This window comes from Colobus angolensis, unplaced genomic scaffold, assembly GCF_000951035.1.
Source record: "Colobus angolensis palliatus isolate OR3802 unplaced genomic scaffold, Cang.pa_1.0 Scaffold67, whole genome shotgun sequence".
Lineage (NCBI taxonomy): Eukaryota > Metazoa > Chordata > Mammalia > Primates > Cercopithecidae > Colobus > Colobus angolensis.
The window spans coordinates 6,758,676-6,782,125 of NW_012120376.1; the positions used below are offsets into that span (position 1 = coordinate 6,758,676).

The 23,450-nt window shown below is 48.2% G+C and overlaps 2 protein-coding genes across 2 annotated transcripts; both read left to right on the forward strand.

Moving 5' to 3' along the window:
- Positions 1 to 3,189: 3,189 nt before the first annotated feature.
- On the forward strand, positions 3,190 to 9,999 carry LOC105500523 (retinol dehydrogenase 16). The gene is made up of 4 exons (XM_011926071.1): positions 3,190 to 4,352; positions 6,294 to 6,552; positions 8,450 to 8,613; positions 9,194 to 9,999. Exons 1-4 carry the CDS (start codon positions 4,040 to 4,042, stop codon positions 9,409 to 9,411), a joined length of 954 nt encoding a protein of 317 aa, XP_011781461.1. The 5' UTR covers positions 3,190 to 4,039; the 3' UTR covers positions 9,412 to 9,999.
- A 6,864-nt stretch (positions 10,000 to 16,863) lies between these two features.
- On the forward strand, positions 16,864 to 17,738 carry LOC105500529 (nuclear transport factor 2). The gene has a single exon (XM_011926076.1). The coding sequence runs from the start codon at positions 16,942 to 16,944 to the stop codon at positions 17,323 to 17,325; it is 384 nt and encodes a 127-aa protein (XP_011781466.1). The 5' UTR covers positions 16,864 to 16,941; the 3' UTR covers positions 17,326 to 17,738.
- The last annotated feature ends 5,712 nt before the right edge of the window (positions 17,739 to 23,450 follow it).

Genomic DNA, 23,450 nt, shown 5'->3' on the forward strand with positions numbered 1-23,450 from the left:
AAAATATCCTTCCTTCAGTTCTGTCTGACAGGGACCTAAAGGACCATATACTGAGTCTATTGCTCAGCTCCAAGAGGCTGTGTATAAAGCCATAACTGAAAAAGCAGCTCAAGATGTTGTAATACAGGTTCTTGCATACAATAAGGCTAATGCAGAGTGTAAAACTTCTATTAGACCCCTGAGAGGGAAGGCTCACTTAGCTGAATATATTAAGGCTTGCAGTGGTATTGGAGGTAACTCCAGAAATGAGGCTGGATTATGCCCCATTTCTCAGGCTCCTGTTTCAATTGTGTGCAGTTTGGACACACAAAAAAGGAATGCAGAAAAGGAAGCCAAAAGGCAAGAGCTACTACCATCAAACAGCAGAAAAGCCCCGGTGTATGCCTCCATTGTGAAAAAGGCAATCACTGGGCAAGTCAGTGTCATCATAAAATTAGCAAAGAAGGACAACCTGTCTCGGGATATGGGAAGAGTGGCCTGCCTTGAGCCCCTCAACAAACCGAGGCATATCCAGCACAGCCAGTGCCCTTACAAATGTACAACAATTGTCCCCTGCCACAGCAGGCAGTGCTGCCGTAGACCTCTGCAGCACAATTCCCATCTGCTTGCTTCCTGGAAAGTCACCAAAAAAGGTCCCTTTGGGGGTTAAAGAGTTGGTTTATTACTTGGAAAGTCTAGTCTAAGTTTGAAAGTTGTCACTGTGCATATGGGAATAATTGATTCTGATTATACCGGAGAAATTCAATTAGTCATTAGTTCCTCAGCTCATCAGCTCACTTCATTTCATTCATTTGATCTCTATCACTGATACCCTTTCTTCCACTTGATCAAATCACCTACTGAAGCTTGTGCATGCATCCCGTAGTTCTCATGCCATGGTTTTCAGCTCCATCAGGTCATTTAAGGACTTCTCTACACTGTTTATTCTAGTTAGCCGTTCATCCAATCTTTTTTCAAGGTTTTTAGCTTCTTTGTGATGGGTTTGAACATCCTCCTTTAGCTGGGAGAAGTTTGTAATTACTGATCGTCTGAAACCTTCTTCTCTCAACTTGTCAAAGTCATTCTCCATCCAGCTTTGTTCCATTGCTGGTGAGGAGCTGCGTTCCTTTGGAGGAGAAGAGGTGCTCTGATTTTTAGAATTTTCAACTTTTCTGCTCTGGTTTCTCCCCATCTTTGTGGTTTTATCTACCTTTGGTCTTTGATGATGGTGGTGTACAGATGGGATTTTGGTGTGGATGTCCTTTCTGTTTGTTAGTTTTCCTTGTAACAGTTAGGACCCTCAGCTGCAGGTCTGTTGGAGTTTGCTGGAGGTCCACCCCAGACCCTGTTTTCCTGGGTATCACCAGCAGAGGCTGTAGAATAGCAAATATTGCAGAACGGCAGATGTTGCCGCCTGATCCTTCCTCTGGAAGCTTTGTCTCAGAGGGGCACCTAGCTGTATGAGTTGCCAGTCAGCCCCTACTGGGAAGTGTCTCCCAGTTAGGCTACTTGGGAGTCAGGGACCCATTTGAGGAGGCAGTCTGTCCATTCTCAGATCTCAAAATCCATGCTGGGAAAACCACTACCCTCTTCCATGCTGTCAGATGGGGACGTTTAAGTCTGCAGAAGTTTCTGCTGCCTTTTGTTCAGCTATGTCCTGCCCCCAGAAGTGGAGTCTATAGAGGCAGGCAGATCTCCTTGAGCTGTGGTGGGCTCCCCCCAGTTTGAGATTCCTGGTCACTTTGTTTACCTCAGCAATGGTGGACACCCCTCTCCCAGCCTTGCTGCTGCCTTGCAGTTCGATCTCAGACTGCAGTGCTAGCAGTGAGCAAGGCTCCATAGGCATGGGACCCTCTGAGCCAGGTGCGGAATATAATCTCCTGGTGTGCCATTTGCTAAGGCCATTGGAAAATTGCAGTATTAGGGTGGGAGTGTCCTGATATTCCAAGTACCATCGGTCACGGTTTCCCTTTGCTAGGAAAGGGAATTCCCTGATCCCTTGTGCTTCCCGGGTGAGGCGATGCACCGCTCTGCTCCATGTGTTCCACCCACTGTCTGACTGGTCCCAGAGAGATGAACCCTGTACCTCAGTTGGAAATGCAGAAATCACCCGTCTTCTGCATCACTCACACTGGGAGCTGAAGACTGGTGCTGTTCCTATCTGGCCATCTTGGAAGCAAGAGGAACTATTCTACTCTTTATATGCTTTTTAAAAATCTCTGCCAATTCTCTCACATTCATCTAACTCCATAGTCCCTTGTTCCAGAACCATGGGCAAAACTCCTTTACTGCACTAAAGAGTGATAACAAATTCTGAGTACTAACTTTCACTCCCCATCTTCATAAAAAATGCTTTAAGAAATTTAAATAAGCAGAATGTCTGCTTTCACTTTGTCCCATCGTTACTCTGGTTCTTCTGAGCACTAAGCGTTCCTGCCAAGCTTCTTTTAGACGTCTTTGGGTGTCCTTTGATGATGCGTCCTTTGCTTTCACATGCCCTGATGTTCCTTCACCAGAGTCTTTGTCGCCCCACGTTGAGTGCCAGGAATGTTGGGGTTGCCAGACCCATCACCAGGTCATGGGGGTGACAAAGTCTGGCAGAGTCAAAGGATTGAGAAAAGACAGTTTGAAAGAGAGAAGTGGGACCGGGGGACCATTGCGATTGTGGAGGCTGTGAAGGCTGTCAGACAGGGATGTTTAAGTCTGTAGACGTTTCTACTGCCTTTTTTTCAGCTATGCCCTTCCCCCAGAGGTGGAGTCTATAGAAGCAGCAAGCCTTGTGGTGCTGTGGTGGGCTCCACCCAGTTCAAGCTTCCTGGACACTTTGTTTCCCTACTCAAGCCTCAGCAACAGTGGACAGCTATCCTCCTGCTGGGCTGCTGCCTCACAGATCAATCTCAGACTGCCATACTAGCAGTGAGCAAGGCTCCATGGGTGTGGGACATGCTGAGCCAGGCATGGGATACAATCTTCTGGTGTGCTGTTTGCTAGGACAGTTGGAAAATCACAGTATTTGTGCAGGAGTGTCCTGTTTTTCCAGGTACAGTCTGTCATGCCTTCCTTTGGCTAAGAAAGGGAAATCCCCCAACCCCTTATGCTTCCAGGGTGAAGCAATGCCCTGCCCTGCTTAAGCTTGCCCTGCGTGGGTTGCACCCACTGTCCAACCAGTCCCAGTGAGATGAACTGGGTACCTCAGCTGGAAATGCAGAAATCTCCTGTCTTCTGCATTGATCACGCTGGGAGCTGCAGACTGGAGTGTTCCTATTTGCCTGTCTTCTCCCTGCTTTCTTTACATCTGAGGTTGGACACCCCCATAGGATCCTGCAATCTTTCTGCCCCAAAAAACTGCTATAGCAGGAGGGAACCTGTTCCTGCCCACCCTTTGTCTACTCCTTCTCCTCCTAGAGAGCCTGACCATGCCCTAGTTTTCTGAGGAGTGATTGATATTCTAGGGTGCTGAGCAGGATGAGGAAACTCAGGCTCAGAGAGGGATTTCCATCTAATCTGCCTGGAAACCATGCGTAGCTACCCACTAAGGTCTTTCCATGTTCAGAAGGTCACGGACCAGGGTTGTAGGAGTAGGAGATTTGTAGAGATAGTTTTGACCCCTGTACTTAGAGTAGAGGGGTGTGTTTTCCATGGAGAGTGTGTGTGGGCAGCTGTGTGTGAGCCTGTGTGGGCTCTGTGTGTGTTCCTGTGTGAATATATGTGTGTGCTCCTTCATGGACACAGCATGCATGTAGTGGGCACAGCAAGGCAAGAGAAATCAGGAGACTAGGAACACATTGCCAAGTGATAATATCTTCCTACTGGGCAGGACTTGGGGTGTGCAAAGGCGTGCATGAGTACTGCAGAAGCAGTTCAAAGAGCAGAGAGGTGGGGCCAGAATAAATATGTTGCAGAAAGACAGTCATCAAGGAGGAAAGTGAGGACTCTGACCAAAATGCCTGAGGGTTTCCCTGCCTACCACAGCCCTCTGTGTTCTTAAATCCTCCTGTGTCAACAGAGGCCAGAATCTGGGTTCCCCCACAGCCTGTCTGTGTCTGTCCTCTGCAAAGCCATGTGGCTCTACCTGGCAGTCTTCGTGGGCCTGTACTACCTTCTGCACTGGTACCGGGAGAGGCAGGTGCTGAGCCACCTGAGAGATAGGTATGTGTTCATCACGGGCTGTGACTCTGGCTTCGGGAAACTGCTGGCCAGACAGCTGGACGCACGAGGCTTGCGGGTGCTGGCTGCGTGTCTGACGGAGAAAGGAGCTGAACAGCTGAGGGACCAGACTTCAGACAGGCTGGAGACGGTGACCCTGGATGTCACCAAGACAGAGAGTGTTGCTGCAGCCGCCCAATGGGTGAAGGAACGCGTGGGGGACAGAGGTAACCACCCAGATTTCTCAAGTCTGTCTGTGTCTTCCCTCTGTTTGAAGGGACCACCTCCTGTCTGCTCCCTGGGAAGATTTCTACAGTGTCTTTCCAGGTTGAAGTAACAGTAGCTTTCTAGTATTTCTCACTAATCAGGCTGGCCTGAGCACCATCTCTTTCCAATCTTTAACCTATCCCGACATTGGAGGTGTATAGTCTTGGGGAGAGTTTGCCCTGATGAGATTTTTCTCTCCAGAATTCCTCTCTATCCTCTCCCTCCTGCCTAAGCAGAAATCATGGATTGTTTGATGCTGAGAGCCTGGGTTAGAGATCTGGAGACTTGCTGGAGCATGGTTGAGAAGGGAGCATGGGGCTACAAGGGTGCACGGAGGCTGTAGCTGTGCTGGAGCTGGGTTTGTGTTCCCAGCACTTTACCTTGTTCTTGCTAGGGCCTATCAGCATCCACCAAGAGCTACGACCATCTCCATCTTCAGAGGAGGGTATCAGCATAAGGACTGCTTAAGGAAAGCAGAACTAGTAAGGTGTTACTTTTTCTTTCTTCTTTTCACTACACTAATTCATCTGTCTTATTACAGGGGAAGAAAGAAACATGGATTTATTTTATGTAACAATAAATGCAGAATATGATCTTTGTTGAAAATAATGAAAAGAATAAAGATGAAAACAAAAGTTTCCCTGAAATTGTCATCCATACATAAGTCCTTTTTACAATTATACATATTTAGGATTTTATATTTTGTTCTTAGTTTCAGTCACCATAGATTCTCTGGAGAAGATAAACATTTTTACACCATAGTGATCATTTTTATAAAATTGTATGTAATTATTTAGAATACTGTATCATTCCAATAGCCTACCTATGTAAACCATATTGAGTGGTTGGATATAATAGCTTTTTATTATCATAAATGTCGTCTTGGTGGACTTTTATTGGCCAGCATCTCTATAAGTGTGAGATGTCTGGGTGGAGGAATCTGCATTTGCATCAGGGCAGGGCCTGTTATTGAGCAGGGGATGGATTCATATGCCTAGGCCAACCCTTCCAGATCAACAACTGCCACCCCCTGCCCGGACTCAAGGGACCCTGTGCTCCTGCCCCCTAGTTCTATGGGTTGAAAGCTCTATTGACTTGAAGTCTTGGGGATTGTGTATTTGCATCTTCCAGAGAGATTTTCCCAGAGCTGAGTGAACTTGGGACCAAAGGGAAGGATGAAGAGTGGGCTTCTGATGCAGTAGGAGGGGAGGGTGACATTTTCTGGGGCAGAGGGTGGAGTCTGTGTACTGAGAGGGGTGATGCAACCTTGCTTTCTTCCCAAAGACTGTGCACTGGAATTCCCCAGTGCTTTCTATAAAAATGTTACTGGATATTGATGCAGGATGTTTCAAGACCAGTGCCCTGAGGTCAAACACAGGATGTTCTCCAAGTTCCCCTAAGCCTAGGATTTCAGGTCTGTCTTTTTCTGTCTTCCCTCTCTCCCTCACTCTCCCTCTCTCATGTCTCTTATTCCATCAACAGATGGTTGTGGAACACTCACTATACAAGGTGTTAGCATACCTGAAAATGCAGGTGAATGTCTATAATGCCAGCTACATTCATGTTTAACTAACCAAAAATTGGTCTTCATGTTTCCAGACATGGACAATAGTTCTTTAACATGATTTCATGCAATCCTTAAATAGGGATAAAGCTTATTGTCTTTCAGGCAGTGAGCTGGGTCCTGAAGAGTAAATGCAAAAAGAACTGGGTTCCGTGGCCCACCAACTGCTGAATGTCCAGACCCAACCCCTGCAGATACTGTGGTGCTTGTTTTACCCTCCTCCCCATCCCACGCCTGTCATTCTGCCTTCACTTTATTGGAATGTGAGTTGCACTCTTAACGGTCCATCTGCACAGGCACAACACAGTGATGCTCTCTCATCTTCCCACTGTCCCAGGACTCTGGGGCCTGGTGAATAATGCTGGCATCTCCTTGCCCACGGCCCCCAATGAGTTCCTGACCAAGCAGGACTTTGTGACCATATTGGACGTGAACTTGTTGGGGGTGATCGATGTGACTCTGAGCCTGCTGCCCTTAGTGAGGAAGGCCAAGGGCCGTGTGGTCAACGTCTCCAGTATCTGTGGCCGGGTGTCACTTTTTGGTGGAGGCTACTGCATCTCCAAGTATGGCGTGGAAGCCTTCTCTGACTCCCTCAGGTATGGTTCTGGGATGGGGCCCGCCCTACTCTTCTGCTCCTGTCTTTGTGGGGAAGTCTTTTCCAGGGAGTTCCTTGAATCCCAGCCTGTAAGGCCCTTTCATGAGATCCCTCTCTGTCTTCATGTGTGACACCCTCATCTTCCTCTTTCTGGATTGGGCTGGCCATTCACTGGGAAGCACCTTCCTGAGTGCTGGGTGGCAGGAGAGGCCTCAGGTCAGAGAGTTTCTTGAATGATACCTCTTCCCTGGATGGAGCTCTTGGTCAGAAACAGCCAGAGGCAGAATTGGACCTGGATCTTTGGCTTCTGATCCTGCCAAGAGGAACACAGTACTGAGGTTCCCAAGCCAAGGACAGGGGAATACTGTGTATCAATGTCTAATCCCAGGGAAGGACCCTAAACACTTCTTCCCATTACACCTTGGTATTGGAGCCACAAAGGCAGACCAGGCAGTCAGCACTGGATGGAAGAATGCTTTGCACCCTACAGAAGGAGCAGAGAAAGATCAGCTACAACAGTGTGTGTTGGTCTCCTGGCCAGGGAGGCTTTCCCGGCAGCTGACAATGGGCATGTGGCTTGTTCACACCCCTCTCTTGCTGTAGTAGATGGCCCGTGACCCCTCCTCCCTGGAATCTGAAATACTTGTAAAGTTGGGGCATGCCTTAGTGCCGCAGAGACACACATGCTCATGCAGATGCAAGAGCACTCACTGAGTCAGAAACAGGGAAAGATACTTCCACACCAGGAGATGGGTGCCTGGCTTTGGGGCTCTTCCTCTCTAGGGAGAGAAATGCTTCAAGCCCTGAGACCATTCCTTCGTGGCTCTCTGAAACCCAAAGACAGCATGCAGAAGATGGCCTTTCCCAGCAGAATCCATGTCCAGAGCCCCTTTGACTCTGATCTGAGTCCCCACAACAGATGCTTTAGGCCCTTGTCTAAGTGACAAAAAAATCCATCCTTAATCAACAACAAGGTTTTGTCTGTGAACTAAATCTTCATACCTGAGAGAGGTACAAGAGATCTAGAATCAACTGCCAATGCTTATAAGGTTGTTGATCAAGTCAACCTTGCTGGCCATGGTACTCATCTGAGTTGGGGAGAGTATTGGCGATTCTGTCTGAGCTGGGGATTGAGAACTCGAGCTGGGGATTGAGAACTCCACCTGGCAGCCTGGTAAGGAAGGCTGTGAAGGGATCCTGGATGAAGGAATGTGATCAGCCCAGGCCCAGGGTGAGCATTAGCCACTTGAATGTACTGCAGAGTCCTCTTGTGGTGAAGGTCAAGGCCAGACCTGGTGGGGGATGCTGGCTAGGTGGGCATAGGTGGGCTCCTTGATGGCCTGGGGGTCCTGGACAGGAGCTGTGCTTTATGCTGTTGGGAGTGAAACCCCCCCAAAAAGTGATTTGTTCCTTGGTCTAATCAGCTTCTAGACACCCACCGACTGCAGGAAGCCCAGTGGCTGAAAGTGGGGAGCCAGACTGAAGACAGATGCTTCTTAGAGGACAGTTGCCATCACCCAGCTCAGAGGCCAGGGAGATTCCTGGGGCAGGGAAAGGATGGAGGGAACTGAGGACTGGAGAGGAGGCAAAATGTGGGAATTCTGGTGATCCATTGGATGTGAGGGACATAGGAGGAGACAGCACTAAGGTGCTGCCATGCTTTGGAATTGGTAGGATTTAGGGCTAGTAAGCTCATGTGTGTAAAATATGGAAACCCCATACAGAGGCAATGATTCCTTCATTATTATGATCCCTTGATTGCTGGAAATTAAATATTCCAAGCTTTCTATCTCACCCGTTGTCCTCATATGTTGTGCTATCATAGTTTTACTTTTATTGTTTGTGTTTTACCTTCCATGACCCCTGAAGTCTTTCCCCTCTGCTTCTCTTTCTTGCAGGAGGGAACTCTCCTACTTTGGGGTGAAGGTGGCTATGATTGAGCCTGGCTATTTCAAGACTGCTGTGACCAGTAAAGAGAGATTCTTAAAGAGCTTCCTGGAGATTTGGGACCGGTCCAGTCCAGAGGTCAAGCAGATCTACGGCGAGAAGTTTGTTGCATCCTGTGAGTAAGCAGTGGAGAGTGGGGAGAGAAGCAAACCCTCATGTGGAATCCCTGGTCTACCATTGGTGTCTGAAGAGCATTAGAGTTTGATCTCCAGGCTCTTCCTTACCCACAAAATGGAGACCTTTAGCCCCATTTCCATGATGGGTACTGTGTGGTCAACTGGTCATGAAAAGCAAGTATCCAGGCTTCTCAGAACTTGGGATCAGTGTCTATCTGAACTCAATATCATTATTGAGGAGCAAAGTGAAGCCAGAAAGGGAAGACATTGGTAACTGATAACAAGCTGGCATTAGAGATAGCTGATTTACATGTGCTGAGACTTCTGTGGGAGGAGACCATCATTTATGTAGTCCAGATATTCCCAAAGAGAGACAGACATGACTTAGTGTGGAACACTTGTTCCTTTCCCATGGATGGGCTCCAACTCAGGGAATTTGGATAAAAGAGATTTGAGGCAATGCTTGACTGGGGGTTGTGGGGTGGCATGAGTTCTTAGACCCTTTCCACTCTAAGTTGAATCCAAAGCAGGAGCGGTTACAGTTGGAAATACAGGTGGATCATTTCTCATTCTTAACAGATAAGAAATCAGCTGAACAATTGGACCAGACTTGCACACAGGATTTGTCCTTGGTGACCAACTGCATGGAGCATGCGCTGATTGCCTGCCACCCCCGCACTCGCTACTCAGCTGGCTGGGATGCCAAGCTTCTCTACCTCCCCATGAGCTACATGCCCACCTTCCTGGTGGATGCCATTATCTACTGGGGTTCTCCAAGCCCGGCCAAGGCTCTATGAAGCCAAGGCTCGGTTGCATGGTTGCATGGATTTGGGGTGTGCTATGAGGGTGATGTATCCTTGGGAGAGAAATAAAGTAGAGGGAGGATGCTGTCAGGTCAGTAGGACACCGATCTCACCTCCTTCATTACCTCCTGGCCATGATTCTTCTGGGAGATGATTTTGCTCTCTGGAGATGTTGGTAGGAAAGTTTCAAGTTAAGCAGCTGAGAAACAGGAACCAAATAGTGCTCCTGGGTGCATTATCACCTTAGGTGGCCACTCAAGGGTCCAAGCCTCTTGTGCTAACAACTGGGGTGGGTGTGAGCAGGTAGAAGGAGCCTCAGCCCATGCTGTTACCTCCTGCTTCCTTATCAGGCTGTGTGTTAATTCTGGGCCAGTCTGGGCCATGGGGTGGAAATGGCTTGGGAGATGTGAGGGGACCCCTTCTCTGAAGATCCCTGTATACATGGTGTTGGGAATGGTAGCGCAACCATTACACGGCCCCATAGACCTCACGAGTCATCCCAGCAGCAGTGGCTGGAAGATGGTGTCCTCAGTAGGGATCTGTGCAAAGGACAAATAAATCAGTTTTTGATTTGTCTTGAAAGCATGCACTTCCTTTGATTGTTTTGATGTTTAAAAAGTTGATAGTTTCACCCATGTGCAGTGATTTGAATGTTCTTGTGAAGTTACACTTGGATACCAGACACGTGAGATTGCAATCCCTCTCTGAGTCTGGGTTCTCTCCTTTCCTCAGGACCCAGAATCACTCCATCCAGAAATCCAGGTCACCGTCAGCCTCTCTAGGACTACAAGTCGAAGGCAGAAAAGAGTGAGCAGGAATAGATCTCCTAATATTGGAATTCTCTGCTAGAAGGAGAACAAGATCCCAACAGGGAAGTCTGATCTTAGAGACAAAGAAAGGGGAAAGAGGGAAATGGGGATGGGAACTCCTAAGCTGCTGGGAGAGAGGAATGGAGTGACTTACACAGTGGGTGTCAGAGTTTTTACCCTTTCACTCCTGAAGATGCCCTTTCCCTAGATTTGGGTGGCCTTGGGGAGCAGTGGGAGGAAGAGGCGTGTGCCTTTCTGAATATCAGGGAATGAGAGGCATGGTCTGAGAATGGATTTGAAGAGAGAAATTGGACTATCCCTGCCCTCTCCCGTCCCTTCTTGCCACCAAGGTGAGGGGCAATTGTCATCTTTCCAAGGGTCCTGGAGTAGACTTAGGTAACAGAAATAGATTCAAGGACAAGCCAGCAAGGTGACCTCAACAGCCATATTGAAAGACAGGCCCCAGATCCCCTCCCTGGGGCAACTGAAGCCTCCTCCCCTCACCTGTGGCCTCTCTGTGGCCCTTAGTGACTGACCCTCACTTCAAAGTCATTGCACTTTCCCTGTGCCATCACTCAGGTCCCCCACCATGTCCCATCACACCCACTCCTCCAGTGACAGGGAGTGAGAGTCACTGCCGGACTCATCTTTCATATTTTCCCTCCCTTTGTTGAGCCCCTGCTGTGTGCTGGACAGAAATTCCCTTGAATGACCTGGTCCTCATCCTCAGTGTCTTCAGTTTTCTGATAATGTCGCAAGTGTGGACTCAACACAGAAAGCATTAGGGGAAAGGGTGCAGATTCCTGGACTCAGCACAAATGGTAGATGAGGTAACTCCCCAGGTTTCTCATTTTTCTTTCTTCAGGGTAAAAGTCTAGGATATGGGGCCTCTAGGAAGCCCCATGTTGTTTAACAAACCAGTGTTTATTGTAGAAACAGAGATTGAGGTCAGATGTTGCTGGGCCACTGAATTTAAAACACGCATTGAAACCTGGCACAGTGATCCATGCCCATAAACCTAGCACTTTGTAGGCTGAGCGGGGGTGGATCACCTGAGCTCAGGAGTTAGGGACCAGCCTGGGCAACATGGAGAAACCTGATCTCTATTAAAAATACAAAAAATTAGCTGAGTGTGTTGGTGTATGCCTGTGGTACAGCTACTTGGGAGGCTGAGGTAGGTGGATTGCTTGAGCCTGGGAGACAAAGCTTGCAGTGAGCTGAGATTGTGCCACTGCACTCCAATCTGGTTGATAGAGTAAGACCCCATCTCAAAAAACAAAACAAAAAACAACGAACAAACACACAAACGAAACACACACAGTGAGGAGCGGTTGGAGATAAATGGTGAAGTAGAAGGCTTCACGGATCATTCTCTCTTCCCCACCTCACACCAGGACACCAAGTTAACAACTATCTCTGCATCAAAAAACATGTTCATAAGAACCAACAATCAGGTGAAAACTCTTTAACCTGGTTTCAACCTCATATTGCTGAAAGAGACACTAAAGAGATAGAAAAAAAAAAAAAACAGTTGTGAATCACAGACAGTACTGCTCTCCAGACCCTGGCAGTGGAGGCACGGTGCCGAGAGTGTCTCTGGATGCTGTGGGAGGGAGAACACAGCAATTGTGAGGAACTGAACTCAGTGCTATCCTGTCAGAGCAGAAAGAAAAACCAGACCAGACTCAACTGGTGCCCATGCATGGAGGGAGCATTTAAACCAGCCCTAGCCACAGGGGAATCACCGATCCCAGCAGTCCTGACTTGAGTGCCAGCAAACCTCAGTACCAAGGGCTACAACACTCCATGTCTCCAAATAAGCTTAAATGGCAGTCTAGACCATAAGAGCTGCAACTCATAGGCGAGGCCTAGTGCCACAGGGGAATCTCTGATCACAGCAGACCTGACTTGAGTGCCTGCAAACCTTGCCACCAAGGGCTACCATGCTTTGTGTCTCCAAGTAAACTTGAAAAGGAAGTCTAGGCCATAAGGACTGCCCCTCATAGGCTATGGGAAGTGCAGTAATAGGCCCAGAGGCACTGGATTAGGAGGACAAGTGACATACTGAGACACAAGCTGGGGCAGCAAAGGGGAATATTGACATCACCCCTCCCCTGACCCCAGGCTGCACAGCTTGAGGTTCCAAAGAAGACCCCTTTCTTCCACTTGAGGAGAGGAGAGGGAAGAAGAGTGGGAAGGATTTCATCATGTGTCTTGGATACCAGCTCAGCCACAGCAAGATAGGGCAATGATCAGAATCAGGAGGCCCCCATTTCAATTCCTAGCTCCCATATGACATTTCTAGACAGACCCTGGGCAAGAATGCCACCCAGTGCTTTCAAAGAAAGGACCCAGTGCTGGTAGCATTCAACACCTGCCATCTGAAGAGACCTTGGGCCCCAAATAACCAGCATTGATAGCCAGGTACTACATCAAGGGCCTTGGGTGAGCCTCTGAGACTTGCTGATTTCAGGTGAGATTTGGGACATTCCCAGCTCTGGTGGCTATGGAGAGAGATGCCTTCTGTTTGAGATAAGTGAAAGGAAAAGTAATGGAGACTTTGTCTTGCATGTTAGGTGCCAGCACGGCCACAGTGAAGTGGAAGACCAAGTGGACTATTGCGGTTTGTGATTCCAGGACTTGACTCTTGGATGGCATTTTCTGGACCCGCCCTGGTCCAATAGGGAGCCCACTAATATGAATGGTGTGTCCCAGGCCAGGCAGCATTCACCACAAGCTGACTTAAGAGACCTTGGGCTTTAAGGGAATATAGATGGGAGTCTAGCGGTACTCCATGTGGCCTGGGGTGGTGGTGACTGTGAGGTCAGGCTCCTCTGTCTTTTGACGAGGAAGAGAAGAGTGGGAAGGATTTGTTGTGTGGTGTGAGTGCCAGCTCAGCTGCAGTCCAGTAGAATACCAGGTACATTTCTAAGGTTTTTGACTCTGGCCCTTGATTCCTGCACAGAACTTCTGGAACCACACAGAGACTGGGGGACCTCAATGCTCTGACAGAAGGACACAGGCCTAACTATCTTTGCTACCTGCTGATTGTAGATCCCTTGGGTCTTGAGCAAACATAGGCAGTAGCCAGGGACTGGTTACAACAGGCCTTGGGTGAGACCCAGCACTGTGGTGGCTTCAAGTCTGACCCAATGCAGTCATAGTGGTGGTGCCACATGGGTGCTTGTGTCACTCCACCCCCAGCTTTAGATATCTCAGAGCAAACACACAGAGTTACTCTGTATGTATGGAAGAAAGTAAGGGAAGAGAAAAAGAGTCTCTGCATGATAATCCAGAGAATTCTCTCAGATCTTGTCCCAAACATCAGGGTGGTACCTCTATGAGGTTCTGCAAGAACCATAGCATTACTGGGTGTGGGGTGCCCCCTAGAGCAGATACAGCTTAGATCACAGCACTCAAGTCTTTCCAAATATTTGGTAAGCCTTACAAGAAGGATGGCTAACAAATAAGCCCAGAAAGTGAAGACTACAATAAATACATAACTCTTCAATGCCCAGATACCAAAGAACATCTACTAGTATCAACACCATACAGGAAAACATGACCTCTCCAGATGAACTAAATAAGGGACCAGAGACCAATCCTGGAGAAACAGATATGTAACCTTTCAAACAGAAAATTTTAAATAGCTGTGTTGAGGAAACTCATGGAAATTCAAGGTAATATAGAGAAGAAATTTAGAATTCTATCAGAAAAAATTAACAAAGAGATTGAAATAATTAGAAAGAATCATGCAGAAATTCTGGAGCTGAAAAATGCAATTGGCATACTCAAAAATGCATCAGAATTCCCTTAACAGCAGAATTGACAAAGCAGAAGAAAGAATTAGTGAACTTGAAGACAGGCCAGTTGAAAACACATAGAGGACATAAAAGAAAAAAATAATAAAAAGCAATGAAGCATGCCTTCAGGATCTAGAAAATAGACTTAAAGGGCAATTCTAAGAGTTATTGGCCTTAACAAGGAGGTAGAGAAAGAGAATGGGGTAGAAAGTTTATTCAAAGGGATAATAACAGAGGACTTCCCAAACCTAGAGAAAGATATCAATATGCGAGTACAGGAAGGTAATAGAACACCAAGTAGATTTAACCCAAAGAAGATAATAATCAAAATCCCAAAGGCCAAGGGTAGAGAAGGGACCCTAAAAGCAGCTTGGTGGCCCTCTTCTCATAGCTCTGCTAGGCAGTGCCCCAGCACCCCACATTTCCCTTCCACACTGTCCTAGCAGAGGTTCTCCATGAGAGACTCGCCTGTGCAACAAACTTCTGCCTGGACATCCAGGCATTTGCATACATGCTCTGAAATCTAGCCAGAGGTTCCCAAACCCCAATTTTTTAAAATTATACTTTATGTTCTAGGGTACATGTGCACAATGTACAGGTTTGTTACATATGTATACATGTGCCATGTTGGTGTCCTGCACCAATTAACTCATCATTTACATTGGGTTATCTCCTAATACTATCCCTCCCCCTTCTCCCCACCCCACAACTGGCTCCGGTGTGTGATATTCCCCTTCCTGTGTCCAAGTGATCTCATTGTTCAATTCCCACCTATGAGTGAGAACATGCAGTGTTTGGTTTTCTGTTCTTACGATAGCTTGCTGAGAAGGATGGTTTCCAGCTGCATCCATGTCCCTACAAAGGATACGAACTCATCCTTTTTTATGGCTGCATAGTATTCCATGGTGTATATATGCCACATTTTCTTAATCCAGTCTGTCATTGATGGACATTTGCCAAACCCCAGTTCTTCACTTCTGTGCACTGGCAGGCTCAACGCCATGTGGAAGCTGCCAAGGCTTGAGGTTTGCACCCTCTGAAGCCATGGCCCAAACTCTACATTGGCCCATTTCAGCCATGGCTGGAGCAGCTGAAATGCAGGGCACAAGTCCCCAGGCTACATACAGCAGGGGGACCCTGGGCCTGGCCCATGAGACCACCTTGTCCTCCTAGGCTTCCTGGCCTATGATGGGAGGGACTTCCGTGAAGACCTCTGACATGCGCTGAGGACATTTTGCCCCTTGTCTTGGGGATTAACATTTCGCTTCTTGTTCCTTGTGCAAATTTCTGTAGCCAGCTTGGATTTCTCCTCAGAAAATGAGATTTTCTTTTCTATTGCATTGTCAGGCTGCACATTTTCTGAACTTTTACCATCTTTTTTGCTTTTAAATCTGAATGCCTTTAACATACCCAAATCACCTCTTGAATGCTTTGCTGCTTAGAAATTTCTTCTGCCAGATACCCTAAATCATCCCTCTCAAGTTCAGAGTTCCACAAATCTCTAGGGCAGGGGCAAAATGCCGCCAGTCTCTTTGCTAAAATGTAATGAATCAGTTTCCTCCTGTTCCCAACAAGTTCCTCATCTCCATCTGAGAGAACCTCAGCCTGGATTTCATTGCCCATGTCCTTATCAGCATTTTGATCAAAGCCATTCAACAAGTCTCTAGAAAGTACCAAACTTTCCCACATTTTCTTGTCTTCTTCTGAGCCCTCCAAATTGTTCCAACCTCTGCCTGCTTCCCAGTTCCAAAGTGGCTTCCACATTTTGGGTGGCCTTAGAGAACAGTGGCAGGAAGAGGCAGGTGCCTTCCTGGAGGCCAGGGATGACAGGCATGACCTGAGAGTGGATTTGAAGAGGAAAGTTACCCCGCCCTCTCCCAGCCATTCTTGCCACTGAGGTGAGGAGCAATTGTTTTCTTTCCATTGATGTTGGAATATCCTCAGGTCACAGAAATAGACCTAAGAACAAGCCAGCAAGGAGATGTCAATAGGCACTGGCAGGCCCCATGTCCCTTCTCTGGGGTAACTGAGGCCTCTGCCCCTCACCTGTGTCTTCTGTAGCCCTCAGTGACTGGCCCTCACTTAAAAGTCATTGCACTTTCCCTGTGCCATCTCTCAGGTCCTCCACCATATCCCAACACACCCACTCCTCCAGTGGCAGGGAATGAGAGTCACTTCTGGGCTCATCTTTTACTTTATGCTACCCTTTGTTGAGTCTCTGCTGTGTGCTGGACAGAAATTTCCTTGAATTGCCATTGTTTCCAGGGACCCCAGCTGTCAATGTCTTCAGTGTTCTGATGATCTTGCAAGTGTGGACTCAACACAGAAAGCATTAGGAGAGAGGGGTACAGATTCCTGGTCTCAGTATAAATTTTATTTGGTAGGTACCTTCCCAGGCATCTCAGTTTTCTTTCTTCAGGGTGAAAATCCAGCCTATGGAGCCTTTAGGGAACCCTGTGTTGTTGAACAAATTGGTGTTCATTGTAAAACCAAGAGTGAGGTCAGATGTTGCGGGGCCATTCAATATAGAACATGTAATGAATGTTGGTGTCAGACTTGTGAATGTTGAAGATATTGTTAGAGGAACACCTGCTTGCCAGGTCTCTGGCTTAATAAAACATGATAGCATGACTCCATCTTGAAGCAAATAGCTCAGCACTCACAAGGCACCTCTAAGGTTAATACTTATAGTCTGAAAATAGGCACATTTCAAGTTGACCACTAATTATAATTACAGAATATGTATGGCTATACAGAACATATTTCACCTGGCCTGTGGAATATCCAGGTGTCCTAAGAGTGCTGCTCACTTTGCTTAAAGATAACATTGGCAGACCGCGCTGGGTTGCCGCCGCCGCTGCCGCCATCGTGCCAGCCCCTCGGGTCTCCGTGAGGCCGGGTGACACTCCACAATGGGAGACAAGCCAATTTGGGAGCAGATTGGATCCAGCTTCATTCAACATTACTACCAGTTATTTGATAATGATAGAACCCAACTAGGCGCAATTTACATTGATGCGTCATGCCTTACGTGGGAAGGACAACAGTTCCAGGGGAAAGCTGCCATTGTGGAGAAGTTGTCTAGCCTTCCGTTCCAGAAAATCCAGCACAGCATCACCGCGCAGGACCATCAGCCCACTCCAGATAGCTGCATCATCAGCATGGTTGTGGGCCAGCTTAAGGCGGATGAAGACCCCATCATGGGGTTCCACCAGATGTTCCTATTAAAGAACATCAACGATGCTTGGGTTTGCACCAATGACATGTTCAGGCTCGCCCTGCACAACTTCGGCTGACCTCCTCTCAACTAGGCACTCACGCTGTTTCCTCCTCCCTCCTCTTCCCAATACTATTCCCACTCCTCCGGATGCTCCAAATATCATGCACAAATGAGCAGGGCCGCGGCGGGAGTGGGCGCAGTGCGCTGCTGCCACCGAGGTGTTGTGCATGATGTTTGGACGCTAGACTAGTTGCATCTGATGGGAGAAATTTGTGTTGTACCAGCGCATGCCTTGGAAAGACTTAAGTAATGCAAAAGGTTGTCCTTTTTTTTTTTTAATCTACTGACAAGTTGCTCTAGTAACCCAAAGAAGTGAAGGAGAAAGCAGCTGCCTCACCGCCCAGACATTGATTTGTTCAGATGTTTCAATGCCTCATGATACAATAAAACCACAAAAATTTTCTTAACAGTTTAAAAAAAAAAAAAAAAGATAACATTAACGAGAACAATTTCCTTAAAGGACAAATGGTCATTGATAACATCAATAGCCCCTATCGTTAGTTAGCACATCTGCACAATTCTAAGTTTAATCATAGCTCCTGCTGGTTTGCTAGTGCCCAGTCTTAAGGAAGGCACTAACAAAGGCCAGCACCCTCCTCCTGCTGCTTTCTGAGGATGCCCTATTCTCTAACAGAGTAGTTTCCAATGAACTTGCTTATGTCACTGTGCTCTGTGACTCGCCTTGAATTCATTCCTATGTGAGATCCAAGAACCTGCTCCTGGGGTCTGGATCAGCACTGTCTTTTCTGGCAACAATACAAATATGACCAGGGAGAGTCCTCAGGAGGCTCCAAGTCCCTGAATGCTCTTGTGCCAGCTCACTCAAGGTCTATCTATGTTGTCACTCCCAAAGCAAAGCAAAAGCTTGATATTTAATCTGAAGCCTCCATAGTGTGGAGGCTTTGATTATTTTACCCTCTTGACATACACTTGCCTGTGCACAGACACACATACACAAAGCCAACCACACACACAAAACAAAAATGAATTAACGATTGCTGATTTAATTCACTCACTGGGTAGGTGTGCAGGAGGTGTGACTCACCCCAGGAGTTCTTCCCAAGAGGCAGATCATGGTGAGGGCACAAACCCTGGCCTGGGCTCCCTTGAAGGTGAAGCTGCACCAAAACTGGACCCACGGCCCACATCATCTCCTGTGAGGCATAGGTGGAGCATTGTCACCACAGAGCAATAATGGCCATGAAAAGTCTAGTGAAAACCAGTCCAAGGCCCCTATATTTGACCCTTAGCAAAATAAGGGTCTCTCCTTTTCTCCTCCTTCCAGGCCTCTTTCCTCAGACAGGAAGCCAGGTCCAGTCTGAGAGACCTGTGCAGGGACTAGGGCCCAATCCCACAGAGGCCAGGGGAGCCACAGAAGCTGCCTCACTCATTCTCTTTGCTGTCCTGGTCCTCTCTCAGGAGCATGGGGTCTTTGAGTCCCAACATCAAGAGTCTTTCCCTCTGGCCCCTGATCTTGGCCCTTACCTGTGCGCCATAGGGGACATAGGGTCTTATGCTTGAGCTGCCCAATTCTCCTTGAAAGGTACCCTGCAATAAATATCTCACTTTCCCTTGCCGCTATCCTGATGTCAGCGTTTGGCTTTGCTGTGCAGGGTGAGAGAACCTCGGTGCAGTTCCATGACACCCTGAAGCTGCCTTCAGGGTAACCTGGATGATTCAGACTTAAGCCTCAGTCACTCATTTTGGTTGTCAAAGGGCTTAGGTAGTGGGGAGGAAATCTGCAAACCAGAGGCAAATCTGAGGGATTTCACATTTGGGGTGAGGGAGTGTCTCCCAGACACCTCTTCCCTCTCACTGCCCCCTCTGGGACTTCCTGGGATTGCTTCCAACTGGAATGTCTGGGGAGCAGCTGTCACCCCAAGCAAGGGTCCTGTTACTCTCAGGATGAATAAGAGTGGAGCAGTGGATGTGAAGGTTGGGAAATGTCCCTTTGCATGGCCCTTGACAACATACAGTTGAAGGAAACCCTGGTCACTGAGAAGATTCTGGATGTGGGCCCTGGCAGGGGAGGGCAGAGGGCAGTGCAGCCAGCACCCAGGGCTGGGCACAGGTCATATCTGGAGGTGAGCGGGTGAGCCCTGGGACTCCTGCATGTGGAAGTCCTTCCATTTCCCCTCCCAGTATCCCTGGGTGTTTCCTTCCTGTGGGTTCCAAGTCTCCATTCCCTTCTTTCCACTTTCTTTACCTCAGATGTCAGACTCCCACCATGGGATTCTGCACTTCTCTGGCCCAGAAAACTATTATGGCAGGAGAAGATTTCTTCGTGTCCACTCTTTTGGCTTCTCCTTCTCATCCTAGAGAGCCTGACCATGACCCAGTTTTCTGAGGAGTGATTGAGTCTGGTTGCTGAGCAGGATAAGGAAACTCAGGCTTAAAGAGGGATTTCCACCTAACGTGCCTGGAAAGCATGTGTAGCTTCCCAATAAGGTGTTTCTGTGTTCTGAAGACCATGGACCAGGAGTGTCAGTATAGCAGCTTTGTAGGGACAGTTCAGACCCTTGTACTTAGAGCAGAGGGGTATGTTTGCCATGCAGAGTGTGTGCGGGCAGCTGTGTGTGAGCCTATGTGAATACACATGTTTGCACCCACATAAACATCTGGGTGGTCACAGAGAGACTAGGGAAGCATGGCTGAGTCATAATAGTTTCCTACTGGGCAGGACTTGGTGTTTGCAATTGCAGGCGTGACTACTTGCAAAGGCAGTTCAAACAGTAGAGAGATGAAACCAGGTTTTAAAAAAATGTTGCAGAAAGACAGTTATAAGGGAGGAAAGTGAGGACTTTCTACCGAAACGCCTGAGGGCTTCCCTGCCTACCACAGCTCTCTGTTCTTAAATCCTCCTGTCTCAACAGAGGCCAGACTCTTATTTCACCCCAGCCTACCTGTCCTCTGCAAAGCCATGTGGCTCTACCTGGCGGCCCTCCTGGGCCTGTACTACCTTCTGTGCTCGTACAAGGAGAGACAGGTGGCGAGCCAGCTGAGAGACAAGTATGTGTTCATCATGAGCTGTGACTCACACTTCAGGAACCTGCCGGCCAGACAGCTGGATGTACGAGGCTTGTGGGAGCTGTGTGTAGGACAGAGAAGGGGGCCAAGCAGCTGAGAGGCCAGACTTCAGACAGGCTGGAGATGGTGACCATGGACATCACCAAGACAGAGAGCATTGCTGCAGCTGCCCAGTGGGCGAAGGAGCGTGTGGGGGACAGAGGTACCACCAAAATCATTCCTCATGACTCTTTGTTTCTTCTCTCTGTGTGTCACTAGGGGAGACCTAGTGTCTGCTAACTGGGAACATTCCCAAGACTTTTATTTTCAGGGGCTTGAGCTTTCCATTTTCCAGAGCAGAAGTCCTAGAGTGGTTGTGGCTGGGCCCAGGGTTAGAGGAGTCCAGCCTGTGGTTAGAGCCCAGTCTCTGGAGAATGTGGGGTCCTGACAGTTGGATGAGACCATCGGGGATGGGGCCGGGCAGGATCCAGGCTTCTGATCTCAGCATTCTCTTACTGGTTCCTTCACACTTGTCCCTGTTGAGGGCTTTAAGATGATCCCCACTTGACTCACCAGGACACTGGGGCTTGGAGAGCTGAAGGGACTTCACATCAAACACCGAGTGATGAATCTTGTTCCTTTTGGGGAAAGGGAGATCATTGATTGCTTTGTTCTGATTGTAAATGGAAAACATGGAGAAATTATAGAAGAGGATAAGATTGGATAAATAGGACGATAAGAGAGGATTTCTCATTGGAGAAATGATAGAAGAGGATGGGAGTGAAACAACATTCACCGTAATCCCAGCCTCCAGGGTTAATCTCCCTCTACTTTACGCATTCTGGGGTCAGCATTTTCATCATCAAATTTCTTCCACAACATAACAATCACGGTCTCCATATTCCAGCATGTGGAGAGACCGTAATTTGTTAAAGGGATTCTATATCGTTGAATGCCAAAGTTTGTTACCTACTTTTCCTGGCATAAGTAACATCTCAGTAATGATTCTCTACCAAGGTTTGTTGACAGGCTTAGCAGTGCTATTCAAGAAAAGTAAAACTATTGAATCAAAGAATCCTCATTCCTTCAGGTCCAGGAAAGGTTTCTGAGTGGAGGAAGGGCTACCACTGCAGGCCTTATTGTGTTTCCAATATTCCTAGGGTCAAGCTCTGTCTCCCATACCTCCCAGCCGCCATCCACTCACACCCCTGCCCCTGCTGGCCTGGAATCCGTAGCTCTGTAGCTCTGACTACTCCAGATCTTTCATGTTATTAGTTTGCTCCCCTGTGTCTTCTGTAGAGTCTTCCCCAAAGCTAAATGGGCTGGGCACTATGGGGATAGGGCAGAGGTGGCCTTATGAGATGGTGGGAGGAAAGAGTGGTACTTCCTGGGGCAGAGAGTAGTCTGGACACCTGTGTGGCATAAGACCTCCTTCCCTCCTCCCCTGTGTGCTCTGGTCATTCAGTCCACAGTGAGCTTTGGGATTCTGAGGTACACAGGGTGACCTTTTCTTCCAGGACAGATATTGCCTTGGCATTGATGCAGGTTGTAGCATAGCTTGTCCCCTGATGCCCAGTGCAGGCCTGTTCTCTAACTTCCCCCAGTCTTAGGATTTAAGTGTATCTCTCCTAACCAGGATGCAGAAAGTAATTACTCATGTGTTTTTCTTATTCTTTCCTTCCATTTTCCTTTCTCTTCTGTCCTTTCCTCTTGGTTTCTCTCTCTTACCCCATTCCTGTCTTCCTGTTTTCCTGTCTCTGTCTCTCTCCCCTGGAGAGATATTTGTTGGGCCCTGGAGGCATGGGGAAAGCATCTGAGTCCATGCAACATACTGTTTGGGCCCTTGGATGAGTGCCCAATAAACTCGACTTAGGACAACAAGGTTTTAGCTCTGACCTAAAAGCTCTGACACCTGAGAGAGGGGCAAGAGAGCCAGAATCATTGTTGCCAGTTCTCATAGGGGTTGTGACCCAGTCAGTCCTGCTGATCATGGCAGCCTCCTAAGCTGGGGAGGGTCCTGGCAGTGGGGTCTGAGCTGAAGATTGAGGATCCCCACCTGGCAGCCTTGAACAGAAATAGGGGAATGACTTTTGTCTTCAGCCCAGGCCCAGGGCGAGCCTCAACCATCTGCCTGTGCTGTGGTGGCCTTATGGGGTGAAGCACAGGGCTAGGCCTTGGGGCAGGCTGGGCAGGTGGGTGCATGTGGGCTCATGGAGGCCCTGGGCAGGAGCTGTGCCTTATGCTGTTGTTAGTGGAACCCCCCCAAAAAAGGGGCAATTTGCACAGGAGAACTCCTTGTTCTAATAGGCTTCTAGACACCCACTGACTGCAGGGAGCCCAGTGGCTGTGAGTGTGGGGAGTCAAACTGAAGGCAGAGGGATGCTCCGTAGAGGACAGCTGCCATCGCCCAGCTCAGAGGCCTGGGAGATTCCTGGGGCAGGAGAAGAAGGGAGGGGACTGAGGACTGCAGAGGAGGTAGAATATGGGAATTCTGGTGATCCACTGGATGTGAGGGGCATAGGAAGTGATAGCACTGAGGTGCTGCCTTGCTCTTGAATTGGTAGGACTTAGGGCTAGTAAGCTTTGGTATGTAAAATGTGGAAACCCCAGAGAGAGGCAAGGCCACCATCATAACTTTCATCTGCTATCTGCTGCCCTTCCCAACTCTCCAAGATTTCTTGCATCTCCCACTGCTGTTGCATGCTGGGTTTGTATTAGGTTTCTTTGTTTTTTGTGTTTTGCTTCCTAATATTTCTGAAGTCCTTGCCCTTCTGTGTGTCTGCCATGCAGGAGGGAGCTCTCCCACTTTGAAGTGAAGGTGGCTGTGATCGAACCTGGTCACTTCAAGACCAATATGAGAAGCTTTGAGAGGCATTTACAAGACCTCAAGGAGCTGTTGGACCAGGTCAGCCCAGAGGTCAAGGAGACCTATGGGAAGAAGTTTCTGACATCCCATGAGTGAGTTCTGGACAGTGGGGCAAGAAACAAATCCTTGTCTGGAAGTCTAGGTCCATCATTAGTGCCTCCAACAGTATGAGAGTCTGTCCTCCATGAAGGGGTGGCCTGCCCCTCCACACCTGTGGGTGTTTCTCATTAGGTGGAACGAGAGACTTGAGAAAAGAAATAAGACACAGA

Bases quoted from the DNA above. Each gene is read 5' to 3' on its own strand.
- LOC105500523 (XM_011926071.1), top strand. From the start codon at position 4,040: ATGTGGCTCTACCTGGCAGTCTTCGTGGGCCTGTACTACCTTCTGCAC. The intron at 6,553-8,449 runs GTATGGTTCTGG...TCTTTCTTGCAG, and splicing joins GCCTTCTCTGACTCCCTCAG to GAGGGAACTCTCCTACTTTG. The intron at 8,614-9,193 runs GTGAGTAAGCAG...CATTCTTAACAG, and splicing joins CGAGAAGTTTGTTGCATCCT to ATAAGAAATCAGCTGAACAA.
- LOC105500529 (XM_011926076.1), top strand. From the start codon at position 16,942: ATGGGAGACAAGCCAATTTGGGAGCAGATTGGATCCAGCTTCATTCAA.